The sequence below is a fragment of the Macrobrachium rosenbergii genome, chromosome 56, assembly GCF_040412425.1.
Source record: "Macrobrachium rosenbergii isolate ZJJX-2024 chromosome 56, ASM4041242v1, whole genome shotgun sequence".
Taxonomy (NCBI): Eukaryota; Metazoa; Arthropoda; class Malacostraca; order Decapoda; family Palaemonidae; genus Macrobrachium; species Macrobrachium rosenbergii.
In genome coordinates, this window is record NC_089796.1 from 46,776,867 (window position 1) to 46,791,537 (window position 14,671).

General features: G+C 47.3%; 1 protein-coding gene across 3 annotated transcripts in view; it reads left to right on the top strand.

The window, feature by feature from the left end:
* Not10 (CCR4-NOT transcription complex subunit 10) overlaps positions 1–14,671 on the top strand; it is a 390,843-nt gene that overhangs the window by 18,768 nt on the left and 357,404 nt on the right. For 2 of the 3 annotated variants that reach the window (XM_067100337.1, XM_067100339.1), the window contains exon 2: positions 6,350–6,458. The exons of the other annotated variant lie outside the window; for it this stretch is intronic. In XM_067100337.1, the coding sequence (XP_066956438.1) occupies positions 6,453–6,458 (6 nt within the window). In that variant the 5' untranslated portion in view covers positions 6,350–6,452. The remainder of the gene's footprint in view (positions 1–6,349; positions 6,459–14,671) is intronic. 3 annotated transcript variants of the gene reach the window in all.

Below are 14,671 nucleotides of genomic sequence, written 5' to 3' on the forward strand. Positions count from 1 at the left end.
CAGCGAAAGTTAGAAGTATGGACGCCAGGGCGTCGGCGTTAGAAGCTGGACGCCAGGGCGTCGGCGTCGAGAAGCTGGGCGCCAGGACGTCGGCGTTGAAGCTGGGCGCCAGGATGTCAGGCGAGAAGCTGGGCGCCTGGGACGTCAAGTGTCGAGAAGTTAGACGCCAGGGCGTCAGGGCGTCATGAAGCTGGACGCTAAGACATTAAGCTTCAAGAAAATGGACGTCAACACGCCAGGCGTCAAGAGACTGGACGCCAGGACGCCAGGCGTCAAGATGATATTTTGAAAGACGTCGCTACTTCCGTCTTCGTAAAATCGGAAGAAGAGAATGATAATATCTCGCATTCTCCTGTGAATCCTATTGTAGAGATTTCTGATGAAGACAATATAAAAGGCCATCAGCTTTTATCAGACTTGAAAAGGCTTATGAAGCTATTTTCGGAAATTTTTCCCAGAGAAATTTATCCTGACTGCTCCTCGTTCCCGCCTTCAGAATTTACTCTTGTGAAGGCGTCTAAGAGGGCAGCATTTCTGAAGAATGGATACTTTTTCGAAGGAGAAACAATGAAAGACAGCCTTTGTTTTTCCTCCAACCAAACTAGCTCAAGGTCTAGCGTTTAATATCAAACTGGAGAATCGTTCGGCCTCGAAATACCTGCCCCTTCCCAGGAACCTTCTCGAATCTTGTTGACTCTTCTCGTCGAGTGGCCATGGGGAAAACGAAGTTGTTGGTCGATATCAGAATTGGACCACCCCCTCAAAAGAATTTGGAGATTTAATAAGGAAGATGGAATTATTCAACACGACTGACACCGAAGAACTCATATATCTGATGTCGTGTATGGATAAAGGACTTCGAGAGATAGTTCCAACTTAATCAACTGCACCTTTCTCAGAGGGACTCCTGAAGAAAAGGGCCCATCTTTGCTCTTCCTGGCTAATGGGGTCACATCCAATCAAAATCAGAATTGATTTATACCTCTTTTTCCTCTCACCCCTTCACTCAAGGTTTGGTATAGAGGCCTTTTCATCTTTGGCCCAGAAAACCACGTAAGATTTAAGATCTAAAACAGCAAGAAAAGTCCTACCTACGACTTTCATCGCTAAAAAGAGTAAGGCTGAGGTTCCTGTGTTTCAGGTATCTCAGCTCTTTAAATGGTCGGCCCTCCGATAGAGGTTCCTCTAGGGCGGGTAGATGAATGACAACGAAGAGGCTCTACACAGGGAAGGAGGAGGACCTGCCTTTCTTCTCCTGCAGACACAGGTAGGAGCCGGACTGTCCAGCCTGAGTAGGCCCCCTCTAGTAATAAGACAATTCGACCTTTCTGCCAAATGCAACGACAGAACCAAGGCAAAGGTTCTACAGCAACAAGTGTCTATGATGTTGCAAAAGGAGACCAGATAGAGAGTTCAGGATCCGAATTCCCCAGGATTCTACATTCGGTTATTCCTGATCCCCAAATGCTTGGGGGGTTAGAGACCGGTGCTAGACGGGATTGCACTCAACTTTTTTTGTGCAATAAACAAAGGTCGCTATAGAAACGACAAAATCGGTTCTAGCAGCGGTCAGACAGCATGACTGGATGGCCTCACTGGACCTCCAGGATGCGTATTTTCACGTCCCCATGCACCCGATCTCCAAGAATTTTCTGAAGTTCGTCCACGGGAAAGGTTTTATAGTTTCGGTCTCTCTCTTTCGGCCTAAACAGAAAAGGTTGACGTCTGGCTCTGGAGCCGAGACCTCTCAAGAGCAAGTTACCTAATATTGAGGGACGTCATGATAACACTTCGTAGACTACAGATTGTAGTCATAGCAGCAGCCCGGAGCTCTTCCCTTCCAGCCCCAAGGGTAGCTCTCCTACTAAGAACAAACGTAGACAGTTCTATTCGGTCAGGATACCGGGCTGCAAGAGCGTGGCGGACACTGTGCTGCCTTCATTACATCCTCCTCTTCCTCCTTCGATTGGTACTCGTCTGGCGGAACCCCTCCGCGGTCCATTGTTGACGATGAGAAGGAAATAATTGCCGTAGTTGAGGCTTCCCCAGCCTGTCCCCAACAGCAGGAAGCCCCGCATATAGCTTTACTATAAAATATCCAGCAGACTTTGTCTTCCCGGCTGCAAGCGTGACAACCAGGCAAACAGAAGAAGGATAATGGACGTCCAACTAAAGCTTCTAGGCGCCCAGAAGTTTAAGACGCTGAACGTAGTGAATGAAACTCTAGACGATGGATGCAGTGGCGTCAAGCATCTAGGAGTGAAACACCATGATGACAATCGTCAATGAACCCAAGACGCCAAGCGTCAAGGCATTGGGCGTCAGGGCGTCAGGCTTCAAGATATTGGAAGCCAAGACGTGGAGTTAGTTCAGGACGCAAGATGCACTGGCATCAAGCGTCTAACAAAGAATTAGGTCTACTGATAAACAGATAGAAATCTCAGCCGATCCCATCCCAAGAGGTTCTATGCCTTAGGATGAAGATTCAGAGTCAGGATTTTCGGGCTTTTCCGTTTATTGCAAAGACAGGACAAGCCTCAAGAAAATTTCAGAACTTTATAAAGAGACAGTCATGCTTGGCAAAGGAATGAATGAGTCTGCTGGGAACCCTTTTCTCGCTGGAACAGTTTGTCTCCTTTGAGAGGTTAATTCTATGTCCGTTACAGTTTCATCTAAATCGGAACTGGGACAAGGAAATAGAACTGGAGACCAAGTGCATCCCCATTTCGGAACCAATAAGACCGTATTTGTAGTGGTGGAACGTCCCCGTCAAGCTCCAGGAGGTCTTCTCTATATTAGAGGAACCCAGACCTAGTGTTGTTATCCGGCCGTCCGGACTCAGTATGGGGAGCAACACAAGGGAAATAAAAGTCTCGGGCTCCTGGACCAGAGAGCAGGAGGAGTTAAACATCAATTAGAAGGAACTAACTGCAATCCCTCTAGCTCTCAGGGAGTTTGAATACAGTGGGGAACAAGAGGTGCAGGTCAACACCGACAACACGGCAGCGTTGGCCTACATCAGCAAACAAGGGGCACTCACTCCAGGTCTCTATACGAGACAATAAGAGAATCTCTTCTTTGGGCAAAGGAGGAGAATGTAAAACTAGTAACCCACTTTATCCAAGGGAGAAAAAATGTGAGGGCGGACATTCTGAGCAGGAAATAAAGTCCTCTCAAAAGAATGAACGCTACATCAGGACTTTGGGGACGTCCTTGCATAGATCTCTTTCGCCACAGCAAGCGAAGAGGTTGGACACTTACTGCTCTCCAGTACCAGATCCCGGGCTATATACATAGACGCTGTTCCTGGTGGACTGGTCCAACTTGGACGTGTATGCATTTCCCTATTTCAAGATAATACACAGGGTACTGAAAAAAATTTGTGTCACATCAGAGGACCGGAATGACCCTTTGGGCCCTTTACTAAACGACAAGAGATTGGTTCCCAGAAGTACTGGATTGGATGGTGGACATCCCGAGTAGCCTACCTCAGAGAGTAGATCTACTCAAACAACCCCACTTGGAAAGATATTACCAAAACCTACAAGCGCTACTAGTAACTGTTTTCGGACTATCGGAAAACTCACAAGAGCCAGAAGTTTTTCGAAGGAGGTAGCTGGCGCTATCGCAAATCAAGGAAGTTATCCACCATTAAGGTATACCAATCCAAGTGGGAGGTATTTAGAGGATGGTGCAAGGACAACCATGTGTCCTCTTCCAATATTTCTGTAACCCAAATTTGTATATAGAGAACTCACCAGCATGGAACCTAGACGTGGTCCTGAGGTTCCTCATGGGGAGTAGGTTCGATCCCTTGCAGAGGACATCTTTAAAGGACCTCACCATGAAAACTCTTTTCTTGGTCAGTTTGGCCGCAGCGAAAAGAGTTAGTGAGTTACATGCTCTCAGCAAGAATATAGATTTTATACAAGGCAAGGCAATCTGCTCACTGCAACTAGGCTTCCTTGCAAAAAAATGAATACTGTCACAACCCTAGCCCAGAACGTTCGAGATTCCGAACCTAACGGACATAACAGGGAGGAGAGAGAGAGAGTCCTATTCGGTAAGGGCTCTAAGGCTCTACCTGGATAGGACAAAGGATTTAAGAAGGAATTCAGAAGGGCTTTGGTGTTCAGTCAAAAGCTCTCTGTATAGATGTCGAAGAATGCTCTGTTTTATTTTATCAGACAGTTGATAAAAGAGGCAAATATGGAATGTAGAGAGATAGACTACAAGATTCTGAAAGTAAAGACGCACGAGGTCAGGGCAGTAGCAACCTCTGTAGCTCTTAAACAGAACAGGTCCCTGCAGAGTATCTTGGACACGACCTTCTGGAGAAGCAAGTTAGTATTTGCCTCTCACTATCTAAAACAAGTCAAGACATAATACGAAGATTGCTATACGCTGTGCCCGTTTATAGCATCTAATTCAGTAATGGAGAGGGGAATACCCCTACAATCCCATAAACCAATACCCTTTTTCTTACCTTGGAATTGAGAATTTTTATGGTTGTTTGTGAAGACTGGACATAGTCTTCCGCAATCATTGGGATGAAAGTTCCTTGGTAGAGCCCGAACAAGGGTATTGAGAGGAGGTCTAGTCACATAGAGGTTATACACGGTTGACAGCCCCTAGAGATTTTCAGCCCCCTGGGTGGATCGCTGGATCTCTTAAGGAATGCAAACATAATGAGAGGGAGTTCATTGAAGTCAGCTTCCTTAATCCAATCCTATAAAATAATACCCTTTGTTCTTGCCTTGGAATGGTTGAAATTTGATGGTTGTTTGTGAAGATTGAACGCAGTCTTCCACAATCATTGATTTTAGTCAGATGATCATTTTGTTCCTTGGTGACGCCCGAACAAGGGTATTATAGGTTGTCTGTCACATAGAGGTTGGTACACCGGTTGGCAGCTCCTAGAGGTCTTCAGCCCCTGAGTGGATCGCTGGACCTCTTAAGGAATACAGACATAATGAGGCGGAGTTCATTGAACTCAGCTTCCTTAATCCAATTCCATAAAACAATACCCTTTGTTCTTACCTTGGAATGGTTGAAATTTTATGGTTGTTTGTGAAGATTGAATGCAGTCTTCCACAATCATCAGTTTTAGTCAAATGATCATTTTTGTTCCTTGGTGGCGCCCGGAACAAGGGTATTATAGGTTGTCTGTCACATAGAGGTTGGTACACCAGTTGGCAGCTCCTAGAGGTCTTCAGCCCCCTGAGTGGATCGCTGGACCTCTTAAGGAAAGCAGACAAAATGAGGGAGTTCATTGAAGTCAGCTTCCTTAATCCAGGTAAGGACCTTAAGTTGGTTTATTAACCCTTAAGCAAATTCCAACAATGTTGGCTGTCTCTGACCCTCCACCAAAAAAAGGTGTCAATCAGCTATATATATAACTACCAGGTAAGTTAGATGTTTAAAAATGATATTTTCATAATAAAATAAATTTTTGAACATACTTACCTGGTAGTTATATATAATTAAATTCCCACCCTCCTCCCCTCTAGAGACTAGGGGCATGGAAGATCTGAGGAATAGTTGGAATGGTTCCAGGTACCTGGGTAGAGGGCGCACAGGTGGTTCACCTGACTACCGATCGGCGATTGCCGCGAGTTTTTTGAAATTCTGCCGTGACGTCAGGGACTTAAGCTATATATATAACTACCAGGTAAGTATGTTCAAAAATTTATTTTATTATGAAAATATCATATTATTGTTGAATTCATGTTTTCACGAAGAAATAATTATATAAAGCAAATTATTGAGTAATTTTTGCCATCAGCAGTCAAATAATCATGGTTATGGCAACGTTCAAACTTAGTGCTGTCACGACATATGTCTATAAATAGAACAGAAGTAGAGGGCTGTCATTGGCTAGTAGAGCTCCATGGCAACCAGCCAGCCAGTCAGGTTTTAGCTGTATTCTGTCTGAGAAAGAACTTTTGCGGAGGGAATCTAACGATGACATAAATGCACGTGTGTTTGAATACAGTACGTAGTTTTTAATAGTGTATGTATTTTACTGATTACATGAAGAATAGAGTGAATTTCTTCTTATTACTTTGAGTGGAAAATTGTTGGTTCAGAGATTCTTCGAGGATGGAATTTCGCTACATGGGGGAAAAACACACACACACACACACACACACACACACACACACACACACACACACACACACTCTCTCTCTCTCTCTCTCTCTCTCTCTCTCTCTCTCTCTCTCTCTCTCTCTCTCTCTCTCTCTCATGTCATTTTGCCACGTAAACATAAGTATTGTACAGTAACTCAGCTTTTGTCTTTGTAAAGTTTAACTTTGTCATGTTTTTTCTTTCCTAAAAAACATACAAGGCACCATACTGCAGCCACCAGTCAGATAGCAGATACGTAAAACTGTTAATGGTCAGTGATTGGCTACGATACTTCCTACCGTTCCAGACAATAGCATTTCTTAATGACGGTACGTACTGTGCGCAAGTTAAATTGGTTACAAGTTAAAAGCATTTCAGTTTATTACAGTATAAATACGGAACAGCATATATAAAATAAAAATACAGTATAAATGAAAAGTTGTTCCGATACGATATACAAACCGTTGGTCCTTTACATTAAGAATTACTTTCAGCGTAGGCTGGAAACGGCCGTTAAACTCTTGAGCAAGGTGGTTAGGCAGTAACTACCACCAGGTAGGCGTGAATACCCGCCTGCCCGGATGTAAACATTCCAGTTTGCTTTTGGCCATCATGCGTTGCAGACGTGGTTTCGGATCTCTTTTTCCTGACTGTCGTTAAGCTCTTGATTATCCCGGTGGGGTCTTAATGTATTTTTGTGTATATATTACATGTGTTTGATATTTATTAGTACAAACCCCACAATTTGTGATAACTTTGCATAAGCAGTCGTTCCCCTGCATCTGTGTCTCAAGTTTGATGGCCAAGGGCGTATTTAGAGGGGCGTAACCGAGTGGTAATGCTTCTCTTCCAGTAGCCCTTTATTTAGATACTGAAGGCGTTCCCCGGTACGTTCGGAGATATTAGTTGGGACGTAATATTTTCGCTCCCCTACATTGATCGGGACGTAAGAGTTCGCTACCCCTCTTGGGCTCCTGCCCTCCGTGTACAGGGGCATGACTACTTCCTTCCTACTTGTGCTGAGCGTTGTTTTCGCCGCCTGCACTATAGAGAGTTGCGGGGGGCGGGGGAGGTTGTGGGCGTCGTCAGTGAGTTCCGCTTCCACGGCGCCCTTGGTAGGCTCCCCTCCGTCCTTCTCTCTCCCTAAGTTCTTCCTTTTCTGTCCTTCGGTAGAGATCTCTTTCCTTCGCCCTCTTCACTCACTTGTCAGGCAAAGACCACAAAGGGGGGGGCCCGCGGGCAGTCAGGCGACCTCTTCTAAGGGGCCTCCTCTCACTGTGTAGGGTAGTTCCCCTCATAGTGAGAGAAGTCTGCCTCTACTAATCATTTTTGCTTTTCCTTTCAGGTTGACAGTGAGCATCGCAGGCACAGCAGTAGTTGGCTGGATATCTCAAGGGATATCTTGCATGAAGGGTCCTGACGCTCATTTAGTATTGCTTTGGGATCGACAACAGGACCTGGTTGGAATAGCATAGTTCCACGTCGGGATCATTCCGACCCTGTTCCCGCCGATGTGGATCGATCGCTGTCATTGCTGGCCTTCATGTATGCCGTGGCACTGACTGTCTCTGGCTTATCTGTGGTCCATCTGCTCATGCTGTTTCCTGTGTTATGCTTCTGTTAACTTGACGACAATCTCTGGGCGGCTCTTCCTGGTCTCCTGCCACAGCCTTCCTGATCGTTCCTGTCGCTGCTGGTGTCGTTCATGTGACATTCCTGGCTGTTGCTGTAGCTCCTGCCTTCTGAACCGCTTCGTAGCTCCTGCATCAGCTGTCCTGATCGTGCCTGCTGCTTCTCCTGGTGGTGGTGTTCTGGGCTGCTTCCGTTGCATTCATGCCTAGCTGTCCTGGAGGTTATGATGTCTGCCATCCTGTAGAAGATGTGGGAGTGAAGGTGAAGGAAGTCTCCCTGTGGAAGCGACATTCCTGGCTGTTGCGGAAGCTCCTGCTTTCCAAACCGCTTCTGTAGCTCCTGCATCGGCTATCCTGATCGTGCCTGCTGCTTCTGGGCTGCTTCCGTTGTGTTCCTGCCTAGCTGCCCAGAGGTTACGATGTGGGAGTGAAGGTGAAGGAAGTCGCCCTGTGGAAGTATCCAGCATCTTCTTCAACTTATCTTCGATTTCATCTTCTGCTGCCTCTTCCCTTCCTCTACCGTCTTTGATTTCATCTGCTGCCTCTTTCCTTCCTCTCCCGAGGTTCGAGGGGGTCCTGGGAACCGGACAGACCTCCGTCAGCTGAAGGAGAGGAAGGCTGCTTCTTTCCCCTTGATACCCTTGGACGTCTAGGGACTGTCTCCTTCCGAAGAGGTAGTGGGTCTCTCGTTGGCTCTTCCCAACCTTCGGGTTAGGAACCGATTCGCATACCCCTTGGTTTTGTGTTTTGGGAGTTGCGGGCGCGCAGACCTCACTTTGCGATCCTGTTCTCAGTCCTAGAGGTTCTGCCTCTAAGATGGAGGCTGCTTCAGGCGCTCATTTGCGAGCCGCTATGAGTGCTCGAGATTTGGAGGAATATCAAGTATCCTGATGTGGTATGGAGAGTACTCTCCCTGGCCCAGTTCGGGAGCAGTGCGAGAGAAAGGGCTGAGGCACCCAGGTGTCTCAGCTCTCCCTGCCAGTACCACAAGCGCTCCCCGAGTGCTTACCATTGCTTGGTCGGGTTCCCAGCCTGGTGTTTCGATCCTATTGGTTCGAACACCAGAAGAAGCAGAGAAGAGATTCCCTTCGGGAGTCCTGCGGGACTTCTAAGGGACTGCCGCTCTTCTGGGAGACAAGTTCTCTCGTTGGCTCTTCCCACCCTCGGGCAGGAACCGATTCACATTCTCCTGTGGGGTCTGGCGTTTTGGGAGCCACACAATCGTTGCCAGTCTTAGAAGTCTGCATCTAAGACTGGCTCTGTGCCTGGCTCTTTTCGATTTCTAAGGAAACCGAAAGCAGCCGCTCCCAATTTTCGGGAGTCTCGTGGGTTGCTTGAATCCTATGAATCACGAGCGCTCTCCTGACTAGAGACACAGGACGAGAGAAAGTGCCAAGACACCCAAGTGTCTGGGTGCCAGGATGCCAGGTGTCTGGGTGCCGGGACGCCAGGTGTCTGGGTGCCGGGACACCAGGTGTCTGGGTGCCGGGATGCCAGTGTCTGGGTGCCGAGACCCCAGGTGTCTCGATACTGCCCGCCAGCTGCTTCGGTTGCTTGGCCGGGATTCATCCTCGTGTCTTGAACCTTAGGGTTCAAGCATGCAGGATAGCAGACACAGAATTCCCCCTCGAACCTTCTTCTTTAGGGGCCTCGGCCTGGAAGGAGTTTAGGGTTCGGGAAACTAGCAATAGTTCTCAGCAGACGAGTTCCGCCCTGTCCAGTTCCGATTGTGTTCACACGATTGACTCGGCTCTGCTCACTCGGCTTGCTCACCCTGCCCAGTCCATGGTCGTGCTTACAAGACTGGCTCGGCTCGGCTCAACCCACCTGCCTCCTAGTCCACTGCATACCACCCCTGGATTGCGTTAGCGTGATAGGCTCGGCTTGGCCTCACTCGGTTCTTCCGAATCGGGTTCTCGGCTCTGTTCGAGTGAACTGTCTGCTCTTCCCTGGGAAGCACTTTGCCACGGCACAAGCGCTCTCCCTCCCCCATGTGTCAGTAATCTCCTTCGGTTGATTATCGCTCACAGTCCTCCTCTCCTGCTGGTCTTACTGGCAGGACAGGTAGGGGTACTCTTTCTCATCACCTATTCTCTTTTCCTCTCGGTTGTTCCGAGAGGCGCGAGACGGACAGAGAGAGCTCCGTCAAATTTGTCTTCGGAGTTTGGCTGCCTTGCGTGCTTTGGGTGCCGGTCCCCCGATTCTCTTGTAGTACAACCAGGTAGCGAGGAGGGTTTCATGGGATCTGTCAAGGTCTCCCTCCAACGAGAGAGGTACAGGAGTTTCATGCTTTGGAAGCAGCGAGGGTCTTCCTCTTCAAGTTGTAATTGCCCTCGTTTTTTGGAGAACTTCGCATCGATTCGTCAGTGCAAGGCTCCCCAGGACAGGACTGCGGCTCTCCCAATGAATAATCTTCATCACTTGCAACCCTTGTAGTTCCTGAGGGGCCGAGAGTGTCGGGGGCCACCGTGGTTCTTGCTTCCAAGAGCGTTCTCGACCAAATGAATTCTTTTCTTCGGAGAAAGAGTTCATTCAGATCGAGATACCAAGCTTCTCTCCTGCCTCGACAAATTGCGAATTCTTCTTGCCCCAGAGGGTTCTGCCGATTGCAGTTCTGTGGGCAATTCTGGTGCTAAGAAGAAGGACTTTGTCCCAATTCGGATCTCCGGTTTGCAAAGTCCTGAGTTGGCTCGACCCTTAAGAACGAACTTTTACTTGGTTCTGCCTGTCCTTTTCAGAGATTTGCCAGATACCTTGGTAATCAAGGTTCAGACCAGGGCACTGCCTTGTCCTTTGGACAATGGCCAAGACCTTTGGGTCTTAGTCATCTCAACTTGACCTTGAGTTCAAGCCAGCCCCCCCCCTCAACTCCTAAGAAGTCCCTGGCTTCGGAAGAAGATTGCGGAACGCATAGCACTCTTCTTCCCTTGTAGGAAAGTGCGCATAACTGTGTCTCTTTCCACCCTCTTTTCCATATGGAGAAGGGAAGAGAGAAAGAAGTATTGACCAGGAAGAAGTTCTCCTACTGCTGATGCCTGGATGAAATGATACTTACTGAGTCTCTTGAGCTGACAGCAACATTGCCGAGACCTGGGAATGGATTCCTTCAGGAGAAGTATCTATTTCCCTTAGGTCTCGGCAATTCTTTTCATTGAACTTCCATCCCGCTTCCGCTCCTGAGCTCCCAATTCGGGAAATGCCACCCCAGCTAGAGCTAATTGTCTCGGTATCCTGTCATCTTGCAGAAGCTTCCCCATGGTGGAGAATGGAGGTCTGCTTCGATTCCTCCATCCTTCTTTCCTCTTCGAAGTATGAGGAAGGAGTTAGACTAATGCTTGATTGAAGGAACCTTCGAATATGCTTGCATATTCCTCTCACGTGTGTCTGCTTACGAATTCACCGATCGAGGAATAGGCGCACACCTATAAGACTTTGTCTTGAAGGTGCGTGACCGAGACGATTAGTACCTTCTCATCACCATCCTGGGCTCGGGGCAGCCTTTTGTCCATCCGAGAATTCAGGATGAGTTTTGCGACACTCAGTGGTTTCGTTGAACAACAAAACCACAGTACTGTAGTGGCATTTGTCAACAAACAAGAGGTAATTGTTTTTCCTCCTGTTTCATCTGTCGACATTTGCAGGTACTCGAGTGTTCTATAGCGCACTCGACAGCTCAATCAACCAGATGCATTCCTGGTGGGGATGTATTGGTAGGCTAGCTTGGCCTCGGGTATGAGTGATTGGGACGGAACGTGCTGTTCACTCTTTTCTTCACAAAGATTCGTATAAAGACTGCTCAACTGAGAAATCCCTACCACCTTTCTGTTGCCTCCCTGCACAACAAGTCGGTAGTTTTTCTCGCTCCTTCCTACGAGACCTAGGGGCCGCTACTGTGAGGCATGCTGTCTTTTGGGAAAAATTCGATATCTGCGTTTTTCCCTCTATACTTGTCTGTTTCTCTAGGAGTTCACAAGCATTGCTCACCCCGAGTTACAGACAAATGCTGGAAGACTTCGCCTTTCACCCGACCTGATAGCCGAGGCATCGAGAAGAGTTCTGCTTGACCCAACCTCCTGTAGCAGCTACACAAGAAGCAGTTTTTCAGGCAGTACATCACTGTGTGTTCAGGACTAGGAGACCTTCCAGCTTTCCTTGCAAGCACAGGCTTTCTTGCCGAGCACCAACGGATATAGCTGGATATCTCTTGAAGTCCTCTGCAACTCTGTCCCAGGGACTGGATCCGTCTTCACTGGTGAGTGTCGTTGACAGAACTACTTCTCGGGTCAGAGTCGCTCTTCAAGTATGGACTTCCTCGTCTTCTACGCCAATGGTTTCTTCTCTCCCTTTCATTTGTGAAGAACATAGGCCCTTGCAACCTAGTCTTCTATCTGAAGTAGCCCTCTTTTCCTCAGTCGAGATTTAGCTACAGATGAGAAGCTTCTTCGGTCTTGCTGTCCCAGGGAACTGTTCCCTGGGTAGCATGTGACTCTCGCTTAGGGTCTCTGTCCCGTGCTCTGCATACGCCCTTACGAGAGTCGTTGGATAGAGATGGGCCCTCTTAGGACCATCTCTCATCCCTCTCTGGCCTTGGCGTAGAAGATGGAAGAACTGGTGAAGGGGATCAATACCTCGACTCCTTCTTGCATGTCGTAGGTGGACTCCAAATCCATTGGAATTTATTGTCGGGTTCGAGTCCTTCTTGTTCCCCTTCTCCTTGGACTTTGTATCAATGAACCAGATCAGTCGTTACTTTGTCCTATTAGAGAGCTGTGGTACTTTCTGAAAAGGCTTGACATTCCTAACCTGGATGTCGTCAACATTTTCGCTAGTACTATCTCTCCCAAGGAAGAAGTGTCTAAGGACACATCTTTCTCCTGGCTTCTTAAAGCAATCAAAGGAGGTACTCAGCAGCTGGCAATGATGATGCCAGTACTTTCCACCCGAGAGCTCACGAAGTCAATGGCTTGGTCCATCCATTGCGTTCCGGAAGTTTCTGTCGTTCTGGGAGCAAGATGTGGCCTTATAAACCACACTCTTGTCTTCCTGTGGTCTTGCCCACAGGCCCTTGGAACCTTTTTTCCTTGGCCCTGTGGTGGCTGCTCAACAAGTTGTGTTTTCTTACCCAGCTCCTTCAAGAGGACTAGTAGCATCTCACCTAAGGTGTTGGTTCTGGAAGTGAGAAGGATACCGAGAGTGACTGGCCTCTCTTCCTCCTCCTTCCCTGTCTTCCTACTTCTCCTCCTACTTCTCCTCCTTCGGGATGAGAATAGGACTCAAACCAATACTTGCTGGATCTGGCGCTGATGCGGTAAGACTACACATCGAGCACCCGTTCTATTTTTCTTGTAGAATCGTAGAGGCAATTCTGCTCCATCCTCTAGCAAGGGGAGGAAGGAGAGACTGGCAATAAGGGAAACCCTTGCCAAACCCTATATCAGCTTTTCCTTACTGCCTCCAACTCTAGATTCTTCCTAACCTATTTCATATGAGTTACATTTCCTCACTCAAGCGAAAAGGTCCAGTATCTGACATTTGATCTTGCAGTTCCTACACTCTGATCAATGTCAGAGGCATGGTACTCCTCCTCACTCTCTCAACCAGGAGGAGTAACCCAGGTATGCAGAACTCCAGTCAGTTCAGGGAGACTCACTCAGATTCCTCCCTCCAACCAGTGAGTCTTCGTAATGTAAAGGACCGATGGTATGTATATCGTGTCGGAACAAATCACAATTTTTGAAAGTAAATTGTATTTTTCCTAACTATACAAACCTGAGGTCCTTTATATTACATATTATGCTCGCTTCATGCCACCCCTCAATCTGAAACTGGACCGAAAGGCAAACTGGAATGTTTACATCTGGGCAGGCGGGTATTCCCGCCTACCTGATGGTAGTTACTGCCTAACCACCTTGCTCAAGAGTTTAACAGCCATTTCCAGCCTACGCTGAAAGTAATTCCTAATGTAAAGGACCTCAAGTTTGTATAGTTAGGAAAAATACAATTTACTTTCAAAAATTGTGATTTTTTATTTACCTTTGGTAAATAAAAAGGAAAACAATATGCGACAAGCCGAGGAACAGTAATTATCTTAAATCATGGACGAACATTACGTATTTTAAATTGGCTGACCCGTGTTTTAAATCGGCTGACCCTCTTCGGTGTCCATCTTATCCGATATCCAGATTAACGGGGTCTGATTTAACGAGGGTCGACTGTGCATCTCATGGTCTCTCAGGTATAGTTCATCCAAAGGGAACACCCAAATGTACTGTAGCAGTAAGAGCGGAAGAGCAGCAGTTTCATGTCTCAATGACAGAAGGCAAACCTCCTTGCAATTATGTTGCCAGTTGCACATAGTTTATGACGCCAGTTCTATGTCTGCCGTATCTTTTAGGTCGTCTGTGATGTGTCCCAAATACGGAAATTCATGCGCAAATTCCATACGATGATTTCCAAGGAAAATTTGTAGTTCTGCAATATGCATAAGTAATCTCGGGAGCAGTGACATACAGTGGGTCTTGGTTTTGTTGGAAAGGATATCAATTCCTCTGCATATTGGTGGCAAGTGTCGATGAGTCACTGGAGACCTTGCACTGATGGGGAAATCGGACTATATCGTCAGCGTAACAGAGGTTGTTTATTGTTGTTTCATTGATAGTGCATCCAATTGGGAGTGAGTTCAGTTTGACATTCAGGGCATCTGTGTATGTGTTCAACAGGTATGGAGAGAGACTGCCCCCATTGCCGGAGCCCGTTTAGGGAGTCAAATGTTTACGACAGTATGTTACCCCATTTGACACAAAATTGCTGTGTGGAGGACCAACAGCATAAAGGAAGATCTTCAGGTAGTTTACTCTGTCAAATGCTTTTCTCACATCTACAAAACATAGGAAAATAAGAGAGGCTGATGA